This window comes from Botrytis deweyae (genome assembly GCF_014898535.1).
Source record: "Botrytis deweyae strain B1 chromosome Unknown BDEW_005, whole genome shotgun sequence".
NCBI lineage: Eukaryota > Fungi > Ascomycota > Leotiomycetes > Helotiales > Sclerotiniaceae > Botrytis > Botrytis deweyae.
In genome coordinates, this window is record NW_024066212.1 from 1,490,812 (window position 1) to 1,512,746 (window position 21,935).

General features: G+C 42.6%; 9 protein-coding genes across 9 annotated transcripts; 6 read left to right on the top strand and 3 right to left on the bottom strand.

Annotated features, from left to right (window-relative positions):
• Positions 1 to 630: 630 nt before the first annotated feature.
• Positions 631 to 3,525, top strand: EAE98_003105 (uncharacterized protein; the record flags this gene model as incomplete). Its single annotated transcript, XM_038950725.1, has 2 exons — positions 631 to 808; positions 861 to 3,525. The coding sequence occupies 2 exons, from the start codon at positions 631 to 633 to the stop codon at positions 3,242 to 3,244; spliced, it is 2,562 nt and encodes an 853-aa protein (XP_038813254.1). The 3' UTR covers positions 3,245 to 3,525.
• Positions 3,526 to 3,997: 472 nt separating this feature from the next.
• EAE98_003106 (uncharacterized protein) lies at positions 3,998 to 4,874 on the top strand (the record flags this gene model as incomplete). Its single annotated transcript, XM_038950726.1, has 2 exons — positions 3,998 to 4,083; positions 4,136 to 4,874. 2 exons carry the CDS (start codon positions 3,998 to 4,000, stop codon positions 4,872 to 4,874), a joined length of 825 nt encoding a protein of 274 aa, XP_038813255.1.
• A 1,227-nt stretch (positions 4,875 to 6,101) lies between these two features.
• Positions 6,102 to 7,099, top strand: EAE98_003107 (uncharacterized protein; the record flags this gene model as incomplete). Its single annotated transcript, XM_038950727.1, has 2 exons — positions 6,102 to 6,208; positions 6,262 to 7,099. 2 exons carry the CDS (start codon positions 6,102 to 6,104, stop codon positions 7,097 to 7,099), a joined length of 945 nt encoding a protein of 314 aa, XP_038813256.1.
• A 2,311-nt stretch (positions 7,100 to 9,410) lies between these two features.
• Positions 9,411 to 10,356, top strand: EAE98_003108 (uncharacterized protein; the record flags this gene model as incomplete). Its single annotated transcript, XM_038950728.1, has 2 exons — positions 9,411 to 9,460; positions 9,645 to 10,356. The coding sequence occupies 2 exons, from the start codon at positions 9,411 to 9,413 to the stop codon at positions 10,354 to 10,356; spliced, it is 762 nt and encodes a 253-aa protein (XP_038813257.1).
• Positions 10,357 to 11,846: 1,490 nt separating this feature from the next.
• EAE98_003109 (uncharacterized protein) lies at positions 11,847 to 12,386 on the bottom strand (the record flags this gene model as incomplete). The annotated part of the gene is made up of 2 exons (XM_038950729.1): positions 11,847 to 12,312; positions 12,382 to 12,386. The coding sequence occupies 2 exons, from the start codon at positions 12,384 to 12,386 to the stop codon at positions 11,847 to 11,849; spliced, it is 471 nt and encodes a 156-aa protein (XP_038813258.1).
• Positions 12,387 to 13,851: 1,465 nt separating this feature from the next.
• On the bottom strand, positions 13,852 to 14,745 carry EAE98_003110 (uncharacterized protein; the record flags this gene model as incomplete). Its single annotated transcript, XM_038950730.1, has 3 exons — positions 13,852 to 13,941; positions 14,130 to 14,311; positions 14,361 to 14,745. The coding sequence occupies 3 exons, from the start codon at positions 14,743 to 14,745 to the stop codon at positions 13,852 to 13,854; spliced, it is 657 nt and encodes a 218-aa protein (XP_038813259.1).
• A 2,073-nt stretch (positions 14,746 to 16,818) lies between these two features.
• On the top strand, positions 16,819 to 18,629 carry EAE98_003111 (uncharacterized protein; the record flags this gene model as incomplete). Its single annotated transcript, XM_038950731.1, has 2 exons — positions 16,819 to 17,119; positions 17,170 to 18,629. 2 exons carry the CDS (start codon positions 16,819 to 16,821, stop codon positions 18,627 to 18,629), a joined length of 1,761 nt encoding a protein of 586 aa, XP_038813260.1.
• A 320-nt stretch (positions 18,630 to 18,949) lies between these two features.
• Positions 18,950 to 20,174, bottom strand: EAE98_003112 (uncharacterized protein). Its single transcript, XM_038950732.1, has 2 exons — positions 19,760 to 20,174; positions 18,950 to 19,659 (listed from the first exon to the last, which is right to left on the bottom strand). Exons 1-2 carry the CDS (start codon positions 19,904 to 19,906, stop codon positions 19,225 to 19,227), a joined length of 582 nt encoding a protein of 193 aa, XP_038813261.1. The 5' UTR covers positions 19,907 to 20,174; the 3' UTR covers positions 18,950 to 19,224.
• A 225-nt stretch (positions 20,175 to 20,399) lies between these two features.
• EAE98_003113 (uncharacterized protein) lies at positions 20,400 to 21,684 on the top strand (the record flags this gene model as incomplete). The annotated part of the gene is made up of 2 exons (XM_038950733.1): positions 20,400 to 21,354; positions 21,410 to 21,684. 2 exons carry the CDS (start codon positions 20,400 to 20,402, stop codon positions 21,682 to 21,684), a joined length of 1,230 nt encoding a protein of 409 aa, XP_038813262.1.
• Positions 21,685 to 21,935: the final 251 nt, after the last annotated feature.

Here is a 21,935-nt window from a genome sequence, read left to right on the forward strand (position 1 = left end):
GGTTTAGGGAAATACCTGATCATCAAGTTGTTCCTTCGAAACCGTTCGAGAATTGAGGTTGATATGCCGTTCAAGCCGATGTGTTTGATCATCCCGAGAAGTTAGCTTCTCACGTGGATAACACCACGTTTTCCTAGGTAATGCTGTTGAAGGAGTACCCGAAATTTCCTCACAGTCAGCATCCTACGCAGAACACACTGCTTTTTTACTGTTCATGATAAGTTTTTGGAAGAAGTCTTCTAAAAATGTACCTTCATGACTCGCTTGGCTGGGTCGAAAACACACACACAAGAATCCAGGCAGTTCTTGGCACCTCTCACCACCAGGTTCACAGCAATCCTTCTATGATCATGTAAATTGCGTGACGGTTGATCTGATTATTCCATCTTGTAAGGCTCGAGGGAGAGAGGATGGTCGGTATATAAGACAGAGGAGTGTTACTGACTCCTACCTTCTTCTCTCCATCTCATTTCACATTCTCTTTACAGCATCTCTCTAGTCATTCTTTTTTCCTTTTCTAGGATCTATTGGTCCGTTTCATTCATTCATTGAGTGCTGTTTTTGATACGAGTAGCCGAATTTCACATTTCTTTCATTTTTCTTTGAAATTGCAATCATAATATCTATATCATGCGTCAATCAGTCTTTGCCCTTGCGGCTCTTTCTTTATGGCAGAGCTGCACTGCTCAAGCAATCAAGGAAACTCTGGTCCCATATCATCCGAGAGACCTTGGTCTTCAAAGAAGAGATGCACCACCTAGCGTCACTCTTCAAAGTGAACTCAGTCTTATCTGGGGATCATCAAATGGTATGCTGCCTATCCTATCTTAATTACGAAATAATCGTTTAACGAAGAATAGGTTCAACTTTTGTCAATGTAACCCTTAACACAGGCGAAACAGAACTTGTTATCTCCACCGAGCATTTTGCCGACAGTCTCACAGACGTGCAATGCAACGGTGATCTTGTGCTCACCTTCAAAGACAATGCTACTTTCCAAGATGCCATTTCCGATTGGTCCTGGGTCAACTTTCATGAGAATCGTACATTTTTCATGATCAACAACTGGGGTGCGTGCGCTGCTGCATCAGAATCTGGTAGACAGCCATGGATTGTCCACGGAGTCGATGTTTATGATGAGCAAAACTTCATTGTCAACTTCAATGCTACTCTCTCGGACTGGGATGATGTCATGTCTGGTGCCGTTATTGAGTTTGGTGCCATGTCAACATCCTCTTCATCAAAGAGAACCGACACTGTTAGCAAGACTCTATCTCTTAACATGGCTCACAGTCTTCCTCAGACCTTCTTCAGTAAATCTACCAACAATGGACTCGACTTCTCCATTGACTGTCCTGGTTGTGCTACCACCGGTACTATCGATGTTCAAGGAAAGATTGTTATGAATACCATCATCGGCATTCCAACCAGTGTCAAGTCTATCTCTATCAATGCTACTCCAAAAGGATTAGGTGCTAACTTGGCTCTTGGATTCTCTGTTTCCGGTACATTGGGTAGTGGGTGGTCCAAAGACTGGAACTTGGTTACTGTTGGTCTTCCAGGATGGTCTATTCCAAAGATCATCGACCTAGGTCCTCAATTCACCGTCGATGCCGGTTTCGCTCTCAGCGGTATCGAAGGAAGTGCTTCAATCAGCGCTGGTGTCAACGTTGCCATCCCAGATTCTTCCTCTGCTGTTCTTGGCATCAACGGTGTTGATTCTAGCTTCAAAGGCTGGGTTCCAACCGCGACTCCTCAAACTCCTAAGGTCAGCGTTGAGGTCGATGGAAGCTTGCAATTGTACACCGAACTTGGTCTTGATGTCGGACTTACCGTTCTCAGCAAGTGGGGCTTCGGAGGTGGACTTTTCCTCAGAATACCAGATGTCAAGATTGATCTTGGAGCTGAATTTAACACTCAAGGTGTATGCCCCGGATCAGCCGATGTTTTCGGTGTCACTTTAGGTGCAACTGTTGGTGTTGACCTTAACCTTGGTGTCTACACTGAATCTGGTGGAGACAAGAGCTGGAAGGCAAAAACCTCCATCTACACCAACAACAACTTGATCACTCCTATTGACAAATGTTTCCCCCTCGGCCCAACTCTTCCAGCTGGTGGTAAGGGAGTCTCTATCAAGACTGTCGGTACCGTTCCAGTTTCTTCTGCTAAGGCAGTTTCCACCACCAAGGCCGCTGCTACCACCTCCGCAAAGCCAACCAGCGCTGCTGCTTCATCCAAGCCATCTGCCGTTTCTGCCAGTGCCACTCTTAAGACTTCAGGATCAGCATCAGCTACTAGCATCAAGGTTTCTGGAACCGGTGCATCTTCATCCATTAAGGTCTCTGGTACCGGACCCTCCTCCAGCAAGATAACTGGCACTGGTATCTCTGGATACAGCACCAGTAAGATCGCTGGAACTGGCGTCTCTTCCAGCAAGATTGTTGGAACTTCCGCTTCATCATCTGCTCACGGATACGGATCTGCTCCCGCTTCCTCTGCACTTGGCTATGGAACTGCCCCAGCTTACCCTACCACTACAAAACTCTCCGGAACTGGAGTATCTTCATCTAGCAAAGTCGCTGGTACTGGTGTCTCCTCGGTTCTATCTTACGGTACTCACCCAGATACTACTGCTTCATCCATCAAGGGTGCTAGTACTTCAACTGTCAAGACTTCTGGTACTGTTGTGATTAGCAGCTCAATTTACATCTCTGCTTCAGGAGTTAGCTCAGTCAAGACTGCTATCGGTTCATCTGCCTCATCTGCACTCGGTCTTGAGACAAGTAAAGCTTCCTCTTCTTCGGCTAAGGCAACCACAACAGCTGGTGCTCCAGTTTATGGAGGATCTTCTACTTCCTCCGCTCTTGGTCTCGAGACAAGCAAAGTATCTTCCATTGCTGCCTCTTCCACCAAAGCTTCTAGCACAGTCGTAGCAAGCTCCACCACAGCCAAAGCCACCACAACCGTCATCCCAACCAAGACTGCCACTGGAACCGTTGCTCCAGCTCCAACAGCCACAGGTACAATCTCCACCTGTGATAAATGGGTCACCATTGAAGATAACAGCTGCTCTTGCACCAACATCGAGAACTATTACGGTGTCAGCGCCGCTAATCTTAATCTCTGGAACCCTGCTCTCGGAAGCGAGTGTAAGTTGACTGTTGGACAAGCCGTTTGTATCGGAGTCAAGGGCTCCTACAAGCGATCTGTCAATGGCCGTCTTGCTCGATTTGTTGACGCTTAGATGATATGCCGTGTATGGGGGTAATAAAAGGCTAGATTAGATGTGATATGAATGGTATTTGCATTTTGGAAGGATCAATGGATGGGTTTTTGGATTTTCTTTATATTTCTTTTTTATTTTCTTAGGGATGGGATTTGATTGGATCGAATCAGATCGGCCGGTTTGTATGGCTGGATTTGGTGGGGACTTATTTACCTATTGCATTGTTTCTTTTTTGTATGAATAGAATTAAAAGATTAGGGGTGAAAGAAAAGGAAATTAAAGTTGATGATTTCAAGATACGGCTTTAATTTTGATGAATGTGATGTCTGAAGTGTAATGCGATATGAGATGAGATGAGAGCCTTTGAGTAATATCAACTTGCAAGAAGTCAAATGATGTTTATTTAAAGCATTTACCTAAGTCAATTCAGTGTCTAGGCAGCGAATATCACGTAGCTCCAACGCGTCGCTAGTTCATTTTTCACAACCATTTTTGACCCCGCTTCACAAATCAAAAGTAATCAAGGATTTTCAGTCTTGGCATCAATCCGCACAATCAGTAATTCAGCTTCTCAAGGCTGGCTATCTCATGGCATTTTTAAGTGTCTCAAGACTAGACTGAAATTTAAACAATCCTTTAATACATATCTTTCCATCACCAGTCAACAATATATGAATAGTCAAGTCGAGAGTGACTGATTTCCATCCAACTAAGGAGATTACGCTGTCCGTTTGCCAATCTATTGTGAAGATCCAAGCGGTACATACAGTCATGTCTTTGAAACGTAGCGGATTGCCCCTCGCCGACGAGGAACACGATGATGAACCTTTCAAGGAGCCTTGGACGCCATTTTCAGAGTAAGTATTATTTCATCTTTGATTTGCAGACCAAGACTAACACTTTGATCAGTGAGCTTGGATCAGAGATGGTTCGGGTTCTTATAGGCAAGAACAGTCACAAGAAGGTCTTTCATGTGCACAAAAACATACTTTTCGATAAAATACCATGTTTCAAGGAGCTTTCCAATAACAACCGCAAAATCGTCGAATTTCCACATCATGTACCAAGTACCTTCGACGTTCTTCTTGAGTGGGTCCACACAGATTGCTTGCGAGGTATTGAGATCATTGGTGGCGATAAACATTTTGTTCAGTACAGATCCTGGGATCTCCTATGTCTCTACCAACTTGCAGAAGAATTACTTCTTCCAGAGCTTATGGATCGAGTCATGGAACTTCACCGAAGGCTTGATGCTATATACTGTGTTAGTTACGATCCTACTGGTCTTAAGAGAATTTACGAAAGGACTGCTAAAACCTCAAAATTCAGACAGTATTGTGCAGAAAAGGTTGCATATGTAGTCCGCAATAAAGCAGAGAAGGATATTCCAACGCCTGAATTGTTGTCTGCCATGGATAACAAAGATCTTGCCGGTGATTATTTAAGTATAAGTCGGAGGGTGACTATCGAAGATCCAAGCAAAGGCTCGGGCTGTCGGTTCCATATGCATGATAAAAGTGAGAAGTGCTTGGCAAAAGATCGTCGTGGGGAAGTAAAGGTCACTATTTTGTCGCATGAACAGATAAAAAAAAGAAGAATACCACCAGCAAAGAAACCGAGGCTCTCCAAAAGCCCTCAAGAGTCTTGAATATAGTCCGAAAACAAGATAGTTGAGGTTTTTAGGTTGGTATCATACTTCGAGGTCATTGAGAATGTTGAATCGATTTGAGGTATTGACGTCTCTTAATCCTGCCATATGTACCTGGGTATGCACGAAGCTTGGATATGGTCGCTTTCCAGTGCTAAGCTGTACTCTGGACTTTAGGCAGCTCAGAGATTCTTCAATTCTTCTCCCCCCGATACTTCGAGACTTCAAAGGAAAGATCAGCTATATCTAATTGCAGATGCTGGGAGGACTTACTTCTCAGGTTTCAGACACAGATATAGCTTTTCTCTGAGTATGGAACGCATTGCAGGAATCTCAAAGTTTATGAATGTAGGGAAACAAAAATAGGAACAATGCAGCTACTTTAGCTTCAAATTCTAGAGTAATCAATGCATTTTAAACGTCTCTCGGTCATCTCTACTCAACAGGATTCAATGACTGATTCCCAAATGGTGCTACTTACTTACATGCTCTCTTTCTATTTGCAATTCTGACATGCTTCTATGAAACATTTTCTTTGGCCATAATGAGACTTCTTGGAACTCAATCCATGATTGCTAGAGTTTCAGATCCCATATGACGGTGTTACATGGAGCTACCACATCTCTAGCCTCGAGAGAATATTAGGACCTATGTTTTGCCAGAGTTTAGGGGAAGCTATGACTCAGCTTATAGCTGCAGTATTTAAGGTGTTAATAGGTACTCGTGAAAGAATGAACCAGTATTACAGTATTTCAAGAGAGAAACTTCAGCATCGATGTGGGTGAGCTGGTAACCATCAATTTGAGAGCCCGTCTAAGAAAAAAGTTGAGTATTCGTCTTTCAATCAACTATCTAGTCAGAATATCATGTTTGAAAACACGTAATAGTCTGAATGTCATCGCACGATAGCCGCCCAAGATTGCGGACTCTGGGTAAACTGAAATTTGGTATTCACTATTCTTTGGATAACTTCGCAATCTTCAGGCTCCTCAAGCTTACGAATTAAAAGGAAACCCTTCTGGATAAATGCCTCCTTGGGAAATATCTTCTCTATTGACTAAAAACTGACAAGTTACTTTCAGGACTTGATTAGGCCACCGCTATTACCCACAAGTAAGCAAAACCAATCACTTCATAAACAAAAAGCTTTATTCCTTAGATTTGAAAGCCTATTTCAGAAGTTTTCCAATCAAGTTAAGCTGTGAGATATCATTCAAAAGCTTCACCATGGCCCGAAAGCGCAGTCACTCTGAAATCTCGTCGGGCTCTCCTACAACTTCAAAAGCTCAAGGTCCCACCATCAGTAAAAATTCCACTGCTGCTTTCTTTGCAGAGTAGGTCAATATTATACTAATACACAGCATTACAAGCTGATCATGATATACAGTTCGGTTGGAACAGATATGGTCGATATCCATGTCGGTCGAGATGACGACAAGAAGCTTTTTCGTGTTCACAAAAAGAAGATATGCGCACACTCTTCTTACTTCAAAGACTGTTTTGAGAAGGGCAAAAGGGTCACAAGACTCTCAGATGAATCTCCCAAGCTCTTCGACATAATCATCGAGTGGATCTATACCGGCAAGCTGCGTTTGTCCAAGAAATCAATCTCGAATAGCGAAAACTGTTCATTGTATGCACTTGCAGAGTTGCTAGTTCTACACGTTGCCATGGACAGAATTATGACTTTTATCCGTAGCAGACATTACAAGGAGAACTTCTATTTTAAAGCGAGCAGCGTTAAGGAAATTTATTACAACACCTTCCAGAACTCAAAACTCCGAGATTATGCTATCGAATTGTTTGTTTACACTCTTCGAGGGAACACAGATAAATACCGAAAGGTGATTGAAAATTGGGAGATAAAATCACTTTTGAAGGTCGACGATTTCACCACTGACTTCATCAAATTGAGCCGAAAAATCACCATTGAGGATCCCCGTCTCAGTGGATGCCGATTTCATGTTCATGAAGAGGATGATGTATGTGGAGATACCGACAGCAATGAGGAAAGTGACGAGGAAAGTGATGAGGAAGAAGACGAAGATGAAGAGGAAGACGAAGAGGAAGACGAAGAGGAAGACGAAGAGGAAGACGAAGAGGAAGACGAAGAGGAAGACGAAGAGGAAGACGAAGAGGAAGACGAAGAGGAAGACGAAGAGGAAGACGAAGAGGAAGACGAAGAGGAAGACGATGATGGAGATGAAGAAGACCTTGGAGAATAGATTATTGAAGAAACATGGCTCTTTGTCTCATCTCTTTCTTATACTAGATGCTATTAGAATCAAAAGTTTCATGATTTTAGTTTCCCTAGCCCCGCATAATTTGATAATTCCCAGCTCATACCTCAATGATCAAAATTAAAAATTAAACTGGCGTGTGAGAGATATAGGTGCTCTATGGGACTGGGTTGAGACCCGAGGCTGAAGAGACATGCATGAAAGTATGATCGCAGAATGGTATAACTCTGCGGTTTTGGGATCATTAGTGACTTCATTCAAAATAGATGATCTGAACTTTGACGCTCAGTTTTATATTTTGGGATTATGGATTTAGCAAATGAATGCTGGGCATTGAATGAAGACCGAGCCTAGTGGTTCCTACAGTATTCTAAACAGATCCCAACCATTGTCGGTCTAACTGTTAAATAAAGAAGGATCAATTAATTATACATGAATGGAGCGTCGTGCTTTGGTATTAGTAAAAGATGACCAAGTCTATCGCGGAGCGAAGCACGATTCGTATCAAGCTCTTGTACCTAAAGGACATGTGATGGATCTAGCTGGCAGTATAAGAACATACTATCGGCAATAGTTAAAACCGGATCTCATCAGTAGAGCAGTTTCACTGAAATTTGGAAATCGAGATTATGACATCCGTTCCCCGGTTGCATACTACACAACATTATATATTTCGCTATCATTCCGGCGAGAAAAAATACATTTTGATATGCACATATGTAAGGACTATCCTAGGGATACACTCTCAGGAAAGTGGTTAAATTTTCCTCTCCTCTCCACGTGACTTATTGACACAGGGCAGGATAAAATCTAATTTGAGTTTCAATCTAGAGGATTAGAGTTCAGCCGCTAGTAGTTCAAACCTAAACCTATAGACCACTACTTTTAAACCCTTCACGCAGCAATTGAACTCAGTTTTTGCGCTAAGTCAAGTATCAATTCTACGTCATGCCTGTTGGCTTCTGGGCACGACGCACGCTAGTCACTCGCTAGGAAAAGAGAATGCGGGGGAGCTTAACTTTTTTCTCGCAAGCGTAGAGATCTTAACTACATCAAACCTCCATTGTAGCTGTCATCATCGTTCCTAAAATTGTCAAGTTACGACCGTGGTCTGAAAATTCTAGTTTCATTCAATGGCGTTCAGATTTACACTGAACCATTGAGTAAACCGTACTCTTCATTCCTTCCTGAAACTCGAGATATCGGAAGTACATAGCCGACCCTTTGAGGAATATGAGCCAGTCAAGACTGCTTTTCACACATGGGTATCAAGCCAACGCCGGCGATCATCCCAACGCTGAATCTTAGCTGAAAATACACTAACCTGTGAGCCCAGTAATTACTCATGATAATGGATCAAATTTCCCACTTTAAAAAGTTGAGGAAAGTGTACATATTCTCAACCTTCAACACCCGGATAGTAATTACCAAACTGATTTCCTTCTTCAACTTCAACAAGCCTTGAGAATTACTACTGTTTAATGCAGCACAGTCTATTACACGCAATAGTAGGAGGCATGAGTGAGTCTTTGCATTTTAGGCAGATATATATCTCGTATCTGGGGAATATTCTTCGTCAAGACTACATGGTGCAAACAGATAGATAAGGGTGGAATAATGAACACCAGATCTACAACCATTTCAAACAGAACCTTCCTATGACGAGTGATGATAAGTAACCTACCTAAATAGACAGTAGTGTGGAATGACAAGACATGCCCATTTGAACTAGGTGTGAGATCGAAGAGGACTTGAAAGCTTCTGGGCCGATCTAAATCTCGAATTCGATTGTAGGAGCTATCATATCAGTCTTGGCATGAAAAATTCGAATGCTGAAACTATCTAAGCTTTCTATAGATCATCGCTAGTAAGTCTAGCTCATTACTATTTCATAGGGAAGAAAAAACTAACAAATACGACGTTCCCCGCACAAATTATTCGAATCTATAAATAGGTGACAGAAGGCCCCTTTCTTCTGAACTCTTACACGATCTATTTCTTCATCACATCTTTCATAATACAATTACATTTAGTCGCTTTCGACCATTTAATCTCCAATAACTAATTCAATCCATTCACTTCGATAAATCTTACCGGTTTACTCATAATTTACCTTCGCTATTACAATCTACCTGCTACTGAATACTCAAACTGGTACCATCACATATAAGATCTCTCGACTCCATCTTATCACTATCTCACTGTCTTTAACAGCATTGGATACCTATCATTCTATATCATTCATATTCGCTTCATTTACAAGCATTTAAGCGAGAAAGCTCCACACCACGCAACAATGTCGGATGAAATGCAAGGGGTACAGATGGAAGGCTTGAGTCGACAAGAGTATGTCATGATTTCTTTCTACACACTTGATATATTTTGCATGCTTGGGTACATACAATTGTATCGCTCTTCGATAGAAAATCACACCTCACTTTAGTCAATTGAAGGCTTTACAGATTATCTAATCATGAGCATCGATTGATGTGTACTGAAATTATTACTTACAAGATTCTATTGAGTACAGGTCCGAACAAACTGTCTCTGTTTTAGTAGAAGGTCAAGCGTTCAAGATTAATAAAAGGCTTCTCTTTCGTAGAGTTCCTGTCTTAAGCAATCACAGATTTCCGCTCCCCTTTAACGTAGATGTCCAAACATTCGATGCGTTTTTAGATTGGCTCCACGAGGATAAGCTGCCAGCGTTGCACGGAATTTACCACGAGGACTCGGGAAAATTCACATACGCAGGTTACAACCCCGACGCACTATACAGACTAGTCACACACTTGGAACTGGGCGCTCTCGCCGACAACATCATGGATTGCATCGCAAAAGCTCACGTTTCTGTGGGTGTTGGTTTCAGCAAAGATGAAATCACGAAAATATATATCGAACAAGATCCACACTGGGGTCTTGCTCTTTTTACCGCTTATTGGATCCATCTCGAAGACACACGTCCAAACGACTACATGAAAGTTACGACCAAGGCAGATCGCGAAGATCTTTTGAATAACGAAACTATCGCTATTGATGTGCGGCTCCTTCGCGGACCATTGTATGTGGGAAGTCATACAAAATGCAGATATCATCTTCATAATTTTAATGCAGATGGGACGTGTCCACGAGCCCACAGTACCGATATCTGCTTGTGGGTTATGAATAAAGATGGTGACATGGAGGACATGCAAAGTTGGAGAACCAAGAAGTTTTTGGATCCAGTACAGACTCAAAGCGATTAAGCCCGCAACTTTCAGATGCTTTACTTGATACTAGCTCTGATTAAGTAATTCTAGGAAACCAAGGGCCTCAGAGGGGATTACAGAGTCTTCAATTTCTTGAGCATGCATAGAATTTCATGTTTGGAACAGCGTAGTGGTGGCATAGCTAGGTTTTGGCCACCCTTAAGAAATTGATTTTTAACATATTAGGGTATCATGGGCGTATTCGGTTGTTTAGACGGGAGTTCAGGGACAGCATAGTCCTTGAATTTGAGGAGTATTCATATCAGGGTCAAACCCCCCAGCGATCAGAAATTACTGATGTAAAATGCGATTTGTTAGACTAGAATGTATAAAGATGTTTAATTTGGAGTTTTTGGGGGATGTGTTTTTTAGATTGATAATAAAAGATTTCTTCTTCGGATATGTTTTTCGTTGGATTCATTGTCTGTGATGCTTCAAGCTTTGATGAATATGATCAAGTAGAGTTTAATGTAGCAAAAAGGCGCAACAAAACCGATGGAGAGGAAAGTAATGATTACGATCCACAATAATCAAATATTTTATACATAGAAGAAGTACTGGAAAGAAACACACCCTCTTGGGAGCTGATCCTCAAGACGGTCGTGTAATTTGCCTATAAACGTAGGGTCATTGAAGCCAAAATTCATACCGTCGCGAAGATCGAGATGGTAGTAGATAAAGGAAATTGCGAGGTGGTAATATGCCAATCTCGAAGTCGAGTGACTTCCTAATCTGTCGGATCCTCGACATCTAAATCGGGCGATGTACCGCAAGACTCAAAATTCCTTATAAGTTCATTATGGGTATAATTCCTAGAGATTATTTGACTGTGATAAACATGGCAGAAATGAGAAGACGGTAGAAAACATTGTTTTCAATTCATTTACCAACCGTTGTGGTGCGAATTGGAAGCTTCGTCAAGTCATGATGTTATTTCGGAGACGAACAATTGCTAGCTATAGATTCAATTCTATGGAGTATAAGATGCCTGCCTTTATGTAGGTGGTCATTCCAAACACGTCGTTTTGAAAATTGCATCATTAGTTTATAATTCATAATTTTCATTTCACAATATCAAGTCTTCACTTTGGTTCTTGCTCTGTGTTCCTCCAATCTTATGTATATCAATGTGCTGGAAGCTGGATATTGCTTTCACAACGCTCTGTGATATGAAAATTACATTGAAATTTCCGGCATGTACCTGTGGATGTGAAGTGACGGGCATGAAATTCAAGATTTTATGCCTTCCTCATAGCCAGTCTTCCCGACAATGAACCCATTCAAATACGACATGCCATATGTCAATCTCCAAAGAACTTGGTCTGCGAACCTCAATCGAGAAAGCGCAGCCAACATCTCAACCATGCAATTTGTTTTCTGCACAACAAGAGCATCAGGACGCCATTGAAAAACACACGTAAACCTGAAACAAACAGCCCCACCAACTCCTCTCCCAAAATCCATTCATCACATCGCACAACATCAATCTAAGACCTCTTCCTCCGCTCCGCAACCACATCATCAGTATCGAAACCCACATTCTCATTCGCCCTCTTCTCCAAAACCCCATAAACTTTCCCCAACACCTCAAACATCTCGTCCGTATTCCTAAACTCAAACTTCTCATGAACCCTCATCCTCACCTCCAAATACGCTCTCGGTTTTTCCCCCAACCTTGACAAAACATACGCCATGCGAATCGAAAATCGCGCATCGCTATACGCCTTCAATTTTTCCTTCATCTCCTCCTCCCATTCCGCATAGCAAATTCCGATATGGGGATCGGGATATTTGGAGTAGGGAATGGGGTTGAAAATGGGTGGGTCGGGGATTTGGATGATGTTCGCATCGTAGCATCGAGGACCTTCGGGATGGGATGGGCTGCGTCGGAGTGGATTTGCTTCTGCGGACCAGGCGTCGATGGCGTCGGTTCTGGGATCGTAGGATGGGGTTCTGTGGGGTGAGAGATGTTAGTAAAGGATTTGAGGATTGTGTTCTTGTGTTGTTGGTGGGTGTACGAACGCCATTGTGAGATTTTCTTGGTGTGAATCTTGATGCTGTGTGGGAAGTTTTGTTGTTCACATTTATTCTTGAAAGGTCGCTGATAGATCTCAAGTTTCCCACAGTGGACGTTGTAATTGTGAATTACAAACGATAGATCCACTTGAGGCCACACTTTCTTGTGTTTCCAGAGCGGATATCTGCTTTATTTCTAGGTGATCTTCACACCAATGATATAAGATCTCTTGTTGAAAGTGAATTCAAGTCATTAACTAACCGTACTCGGGGTAAATTCGGGTTCTTTCATCATACGTTTGACAAAAGTTCAACACACTGGAACTATTAAGAATATCTAGATTCGAGGGAGTAAATATAATTGATATATCGAGTATCAAATAAAAGAAAAACCTCATACTAGAGTAATACTGTTCAATGATCGCATCTACAATATATCAACGCAAGGTCTACAGCAAACTACCATTTCAAATACATATGCAAAGACCGATTCAAAGCCAATAAGATATTCATCTCGGAGACCCATGAGAGGAGAGCAGTAACAATATCATTTGAGCTACAGATCTAACACTTGCCTTAAATGCATAAATAAGCCTTTATTCATAAATCGCAAAAAATCTTTCAAAGACTAATAAAAGAAATTTCCAAAACTAGCAACATAAACTCGCAGCAGACCCCATTCCTCCAAGAAGCTAAATATCTTTCCATCTCAAACCCAGCTACTTCTCTCCTGCCCATGACCATTCAATAACCCCCCACCCCCGCAGCATCCTTACAACCTAAGAAAATCAAAGCTCGCGAGAAGTAGGAATGACTCGACTAAACAAACACAAACTAGCATCACATGGTTCTGCAGGGGTTTCCGCCAGTGCAAGTGTCGATTTACTATTCGTCGATTCCGCTTCAGTCAATATCGAGGATTGAATTGTAACTGGTTCGATGAAGGTTGAAGGTATAAAGATGTTTACGCTAGAGGAATATTGTGAAGAGGAGGTGGTGGAATCAATGTATGAAGATTGGGATTGGGATTGGGATTGCGATTGAGATTGTGAGATCTCCAGTGAGGATATGGAGGACGAGGAAGATGATACCGAAGTACTAGATTCTGAGACTGAAGCTGGACTTTGATTGACAACAGATGAGAAAGTTGAAGTTGTGGGGGAAGTTAATAAAGTAGAAGACAAATTTTCGGAGACAGAAGTAGAAAGAGAAATAAAAGTAGAAGTTAAAGTCAAAATCACATTCGAGGAAGTACTAGATGTGACCATTGGCAAAGAAGAGGTCGGCAATTGAATAATTTGCGTCGTCGAAGTCGGATTCGATATCGAAGTACTAGACGACACCGATGATATTGACGAGGCAAGCGATTGAGATGTCAAACTGGAGCTAGGAGATACGAGCACTGAGACTGAGGTAGAAGTAGATCTGGATCTAGTAAAACTTATCGGAGGGTCTGGGACCAGAGTTGAACTGGACCTAGGAGATGTCGATATTGCGGTTGAAGTAGAAGTTGATCTGGATCTGGTAAAAGTTATCGGAGGGTCTGGGACCAGAGTTGAACTGGACCTAGGAGATGTCGATATTGCGGTTGAGGTAGAAGTTGATCTGGTCGTAGTTATTGGTGTATCTCTTATAAGACTGGATGTTTGCGAACTCGAGGGAATTAATTTTGTACTTGTACTTGAAGAGAGAGTAATCGAAAGGACAGTGCTGGAGGTGCTATAAGAACAACTTCCCGTTGAGATGGCACTGACAGCGGTATAAAATGCAGAACGAGCAGTTGCACAAATACCAACACTGTTTTGACCTGTGCTTTGGTATACACCGATTGTTCCGTTTCCGCAGCAAAAATTGCTAGTACTAGCACCGATTGTGACCCTGTATTGTTGCCATGAAGTATCTGCGCATTGTCCGAGTGAATTGTAGCAATCCGTACCTTTGGAAAGTTAGCTTAAATTGGTGAGTAGTGATGATAAATAACGTACTATCATTGCAACAATAAGGTGCAGATCCGGTTCTTGTCTTACAAGTTTGACCAGTGGGACAATAATATCCAGTAGTTCCTGGACATACTGATTCCCCTGCAAGCTTCGCTACGCTTCCAAGAATACTAGATAGTGGTGTGTAGAGTGCATATCCTGGACCAATTCCGCGTGAATCTGTACATCCAGAGCCGCAAGCACCTGGAGCATTGGCAGCAGTAAGACAGTTGCAAGCATTTGCCACAGCAACAGAACCTCCAAGTTGGGCGCAAACACCGCTGGCAAGTCCATCAAGTGAAGGGGAACCGACGGTCTTGAGTAATGGGCACTGCGCAGCTGACAAGACTGCTACAGCAAGATAACAATCGTTTAAAGGACAGCACGACATTGTGAATTGCTTGGTATTCGTCAATGATGGTCTATTGAGAATTTCTCAAAAAGAAGTAGCAGATGTCAAACTATTACACAAGATTCCATAGCTGTGGAATGTTACCTCGATAGCATCAATGGAATTTGTGCTGATCAACCACTACTGAGGAAATGACTATCTTGGAGTATATCTAGCTTGGCAACATACTTGTCCAGCGTGCCGGTAAACGAAGATAGGCAGGCTATTCGGTAGAGAAAAAACAATCCTCAATTGACCATTGTTGAAACCTGCCAACAATTTAGGTACGCTCTTCCATATATACGAGATTTTGTCTGGAATATGTTCACAAGCGAGAACAAGTCAATGTATCATTTGATCTTGTTAAATCGAGCCTCGATTGTTGCTCGATTTTTTGTAGTGTAAAACAGTGTTTGAGATTGAGATGGTCAAATCTGACCGAAATCTGACCGGATTTTTCCTCCGAATAAGCAAGGATGAAATCCATGGTAGGCACCAAGAATGAATGATATGTATGAGTGGCCGCAGCTGGGTTATAGTGTTCTTACTGAAAGGGTGTGGAAGAATGCTTCAATGCTGGAGATATTAGAGGTTAAGACAGAGCCGTGCTGGCTCAAGATGAGGAAGATATAAACCTCGTTCATGTTATTTAATGTACGAAGCCCCTCTAGTTCATCCGTGGGATCAGCAGGATATCAGTCCAACTGCTTCGCTTGTGTGGTGATGATGGAGATTCTATTCAATCAAGAATTGAGAATACCACTCTTACCATACACAATCAAAGGCCTCCGTCTATAAGAAGGGGGAGGAGAGGGAATGGCAGCTACTAGTATGAAAGGGGAACCATTAATTGAAGTTTGTGATTATTCAAATGCTTGTATGATCGATTCGTTATCTTACGAGCTCCTAAGCCTATAAACCACAATTAAGCCCGCATTGTCATCGTAACTTGTTATCCAATGCAATTATACACTTGTATCATTTGCATCGCAGGGCCGCTAACAAGGGGGCTGCCAATTTTGTATACAGCTATGTATCCGTCTGACCGGTACTCCCGAGTCCAGAATGTGAATGTTTTCCACCTAATGGGGTACGATCGACGAGCCTCCATGAATGTAAACGCCTGAGGGTAACGTGCGTAAGGGATGAGACATCTGCCACAAATTCTTTACGCGTGTAGACTTCGACATGAAGAATTCAAGAGCACTCCAGAGCATTTGAGATAAATAGTAGAACTATCTGCTATCTATCTTCCAAAAATGTTAGTTTGTAATGCAAATCGAGGTGGTTTACACATTTCCGGATATCCGCGGGGTAGTGAGGTATGTTTAATGGAAGGACAATGATTGGATATAATGATAGTGGAATGGGGGAATGGCTTACTAATCCATAGAAAGGGGGCGCGACGTCGGAGGCTGCTGCTTTAAACATATTTGACTGATATCCATGTTTGTAAGTGATGCTGTATTTCAATTGCCTGAATATGTTATAAAATTGAACTAAAAGAGTACATGAATAAAAGTAAAGATCTCTTTGCCTTGAATCTATCTTCCACTCTTCCACCCGTTTCAAAATTACAAAAGACCAACTTACGAGCTTATAATGTCCTCAAACATTATACTCATTTAGGTATATAAATTACATGATCCCCATTGTGATTGTCAAAGCGGCACCAAGAGCATCCATTTCCAAACTAGCCTCCCCCATCATCCCGCATGGAGGGGCAATATGAAATTTCTTATCGATGGCGTTATTTCACGATAACAGCTACTGAGCAAAAAATCCCCAAGATACAATCAAACACCGAGAAGACGACGGAATAGGTAAGGAGATAGTTCGTTCTTTGCTTTTAGTCTTCTCTCTCTCGCTCTCTCTCTCTCGCTCTATGACAATTGAATGCTAGTTATATTTAACATCTACTTCACACATCTATGTATTCATCTTTTTTTCATATCTCTCCTACAACTTCATTCCTTTGATCATATCTATCTGATAAGATTATTCCCTTTAATCTCTTGTCACAATCATCATATTCCACACGGTTACATCAGATAGGAGTTCACGGGATTCATCATGACTCCAATATCTCTTCTTACAGGTATCGATGCAACATCTCATATTCATCTTATAATTGGATGCAATCCATTAGCAGGTGCCAGATGTACGAAATCCGTGGAAGTAGGAGCAAAACCAATCCTCATTGCGCCTGAATCCTCCGAGTTACATTACACGTTACAAAAACGAATTGACACTGGGGAAGTACAATGGCTGAAGAAGTCATTTGAAGATAATGATCTTATGACTCTAGGTAGAGAAGAAATTGGAAGAGTAGTCGATGCAGTCTTTGTTACCTCTGGACCTCGAGATCCATTGAGTAAGTGTAGTCATTTATTTGGTGCGAGACCATTCAGCTAATTCGTCTAGGTGCACATATCTCACAACTCTGCAAACGTAACCGCATACCAGTAAATGTAGCCGATGCATCAAATCTCTGCACATTCTCCCTCCTTTCCACATACACCGATGGGCCACTTCAAATCGGTGTAACAACCAATGGTAGAGGTTGCAAACTCTCCTCTCGAATTCGTCGCGAAATAGCCTCCTCGCTTCCTAAAAATCTAGGAGAATCGTGTTTACGACTCGGTACAATTCGCAGACGTATACAAGAAGAAGATCATTTAGCACATCTCACTGCAGCCGGAGACTTGGATAATGAAGAAGAAACAGATCAAAGTTCTACTTTCAACAAACTTATTACGGAAGCAGATCTCGATGCTGCAAAAAATAGACGTATGAGATGGCTTTCTCAAATATGTGAATATTGGCCCCTTCGTCGGCTTGCGTCGATAACAGATTCGGACGTCGACAGTGTCTTGAAATCTTACGCCACCAACCCATCAACTTCGGCTCCTCTTGACACATCAAACCTCGATTCCCGCGTCTCAAAACTCCCACAAATAATCCTAGCTGGTTCTGGACCCGGGCATCCTGATCTTCTCACTCGCGCAACCCACAAAGCCATTCTTTCTGCCGATATAATCCTCGCCGATAAACTTGTTCCGTCGGGAGTTCTCGACCTAATACCCCGTCGAACACCTATCCACATTGCGCGCAAATTTCCAGGCAACGCCGAACTAGCACAACAGGAATTGTTGTCTCTCGGATTAGCTGGTCTTCAAGCGGGTAAAACTGTTTTACGATTGAAACAAGGTGACCCTTATATATATGGAAGAGGAGGGGAAGAGTTTGAATTTTTCCGAAAGCAGGGATACGGAGATCGAGTTGTTGTTTTGCCTGGAATCACAAGCGCACTGAGTGCGCCACTATTTGCTGGAATACCGGCGACACAAAGAAGCGTTAGTGATCAGGTACTTATATGTACTGGGACCGGCAGGAAGGGAAAACCTACCGTGCCGCCGCAATATGTTCCGACTCAAACTGTGGTCTTCTTGATGGCTCTTCATAGAATCAAGGGATTAGTGGCCGACCTCACCACCCACGATTCCGAAGACGCAAAAGTGGTTGATGAGAATGGGAATGTTGATCAAAGTAGGAAGTTATGGCCACTGAGCACACCATGTGCAGTAATAGAAAGAGCATCGTGTCCGGATCAAAGGGTCGTAAGAACTTCTTTGGAATGTGTCGTAGATGCTATTGAAGAAGTGGGCAGTAGACCACCTGGGTTATTGGTACTTGGAGCTGCATGCGAGGTCTTGTTTAATCAAAATTCTAGTAAGGAGGGGAGAAAGTGGGTTGTTGAGGAGGGATTTAAGGGGTTAGATGATTTAGGCTTAGGAGAAGTAGGGCTTGTGAGTTGCAGTGTTGAGGGCGAGAGGCCGGATGTAGTAAGGGGGGATAGTTTTGGGAGGGAATTGAAAGTTTAGAGGGAAGAAATATGATACCATAGATTTTATGATAAAAATTCATTCATACATTCAAAAACTTCTTCAATGAAGCTAGACTTGGGAAGTTGATTTTGCTACCTAAATATATGTACCCCAACTAATTTCCAATAGAAGAATTTATACAGGAAGCAAGCACCATCGAAGGGTGACATAATGACTCCTCGCTAACAGATTTTGCTATTCACATCATTCTGGGTATATCCGCATTCCATCATCATCATCATCATACATCATGTACAAAACGCCGGATTGGACATCTCCCTTTCGCGCTTGGAACCATTCTTTTGAAAAGTACCGGACCCCTTCATAGCCTGCACTCTCGTATCTGGTCCCTATGATGGCTCGAGTTGAATCGCCATGAAGTCCTTTGCTTAGATCTGATTATGGTAATTCCATTCAAGTTATGGCATTGGACAGTGATCTGGCATATTGACAGGATCCAATGGACCAGCTCTCCAAACCCAATTCATATCCAATTTTTGATCTGTGTCATCGTAGCGCAGTAGAAAGCTTGCGATCAACGGTGTGTTCTTCCAGCCCTTTTCTGCATCTACCCATCCATAACACCTGTAAATCATTCATCATCAAAAGACGGCGGCGCAACACTCATCCTCAACTGTCTCTGTCTCTGCTGACTCTGTAATCCCAATCTCTCCACCGCATACCCCAATCTCTCTTTCTTCTGCCTCAAAACCTTTAATCTCATTGCTTTCTCTTCATTGCCCCCTCCATTTCCAAAGGGACTTTTGTTCCCTTTGTTCAACCCTATTTCCCAGCTCTTCTTACGACTTAGTTTGCTGGCTTTGGAGGTGGGATTGGACATGGAATCGGAAGATTCGAGACGTCCCGAGAGAAGCTGGGAGCGCGCGATGAGTTGTTCTTCTTTGCGCTGGAGACGGGAAATGAGGGATTCGGAGCGGGAGAGGAGCGTTTCGATGGCGGGCTCGAGTTCTTCGGCGAGGGAACGTTGGGCTGCGTGGAGGGTGGTGGAGGGGGTGAGTTCGAAGTGCTGGGTGGAGGTGTTAGTTGGGGTTTGTTTCTAGAATTGGGGGAGTTTGGGGGCCCGAGATCTGAGTATGGTTGGGAGAGATAATGAATGGGAAGCGTACTCTGGTGGTACTCAAAACGGATTTCAGACGGGGAAAATCAGAAATGCCGGAATCGAGGATGGAAATGCTGTTATCTAGGGTACTTAAAGAGGCTCGTAGAGAAGCTACGGAAGAGGAAAGAAGAACGGAAGGGTTTTGCGAATTCATTATTGTGGATGCTGCGAGTGGATTGGTTGAAGGCAAAACTGGGGTTCTGGGGTTGAGAGAGTTTGTGGGCTTGATATGTAGTAAATTGAAGTTGTTGATGTTTGCGCTGGAAGACGCGATGGTTGCTGTGACAGGGATATTTACTCCCGGTGATTTTTTTGGCGGGGTGAACGAAGGGTCACCGGGAGATATTACTACTAAGTAGGTGTCTTATGAGTCTCACGGTTTCTACAACTGATCCATTCGATGAGTAGTTGCACAATGGAACAATATCTACTAAATTATTTCAAAGACAAATACCAAGATGAAATGCTGTTTAACTAATAAGTTTTTGATGTCAACATTGCACTCCTGCGATTCATGAAATCGGATAACAGCGGTCTTGTGTATTATGTAAGCAGCATCGATTTGCAAGCATCCTTATCAGAAAATAATCTCAACATTTCAACAGTGAACATTTCTATTACCAGCATATCAAGCTGGGATATTCAAGATGGCATCGATGGTACCAAGATTCAGATGTCTAAATGCACCTCCATTGAGACAGGCATCAAGAAATATCCTTGCAATTCCTACCACAGCTACACGCTCCTTCGCCACTGAGACAGATGCATCCAAGCCAGAACCTATCACGAAAAGACGTCCCACATACTTCAAAGACAAGATCAATGCCGTTCCATCGTTTTCAGAGTTTGTGGGCTTGCCAGATAAGCCTTTGACCCCCGATGATGCACTCGAATTGCGAACTGCGATGGTTGGACCACCAGGGAAGAAGAGACAAATCACCAGATTACCTGAATGGTTGAAGACGCCCATCCCCGACAATTCGAATTACAAGAAGATCAAGAAGGATCTGCGAGGTTTGAATTTACATACTGTGTGCGAGGAAGCTAGATGTCCGAATATTTCGGATTGTTGGGGCGGTGGTGATAAGAGTGCTGCGACTGCGACGATCATGTTGATGGGAGATACTTGCACAAGAGGATGTCGATTCTGTAGTGTCAAGACTGCAAAAACGCCAGCGCCATTAGATCCTCACGAACCGGAACATACAGCGGAAGCATTGTCGAGATGGGGCTTGGGATATGTCGTTTTGACATCCGTGGATAGAGATGATCTTGCAGATGGAGGGGCAAGACATTTCGCAGAGACGATTATGAAGATTAAGCAGAAGAAGTCGTCGATATTGGTTGAGGCTTTGACTGGTGATTATGCGGGAGATTTGGAAATGGTGAAATTGGTTGCGGAAAGTGGGTTGGATGTCTATGCGCATAACATGGAGACTACTGAGGAACTTACACCGTTTGTTCGAGATCGAAGAGCGAAATATAGACAGAGTTTGAAGGTTTTGGATGCAGCTAAGAAGGCTAAGCCTTCGTTGATTACGAAGACGAGTATTATGCTTGGGTTGGGAGAAACTGAAGAAGCATTGTGGCAAACATTGAGAGGTATGATATGCATGTCCGTCTTCCGCACAACTCATTGCTAATAATTTATGATTAGATCTTCGAGAAGTCAACGTTGATGTCGTTACTTTCGGTCAATATATGCGCCCAACTAAGCGTCATATGAAAGTAGAGGAATATATTACGCCCGAAGCTTTCGAGATGTGGCGTCAACGCGCATTAGATCTTGGTTTCTTATATTGTGCCAGTGGACCTCTAGTGAGAAGTTCATACAAAGCCGGTGAGGCATTCATAGAGAATGTTCTCAAGAAGAGAAAGGGCGTAACGATATTGACTGATGAAGCGACGGGTATGGCTAAAGCGATTGTATAATATTATCTCAGTCTTGCAATTAATACTTCAACGTATGATAAGATGAGAACGGCGTTTGGGAGCTGTCTTTGGTGGTGGGAAGGTATAGATGACAATTGCATCTGAATACCGAATTAGATATTTGTTATAAATTATAAAACTTTTTTCAACCAATTCATTCTGTTTTTCTCAATTCCCCATTTCTTGTGTAGTGATACCTACTTGTTTTCGGGTTTGGGGAGTCGTCTTGTCAGATGAGGCTGGAAATCTTT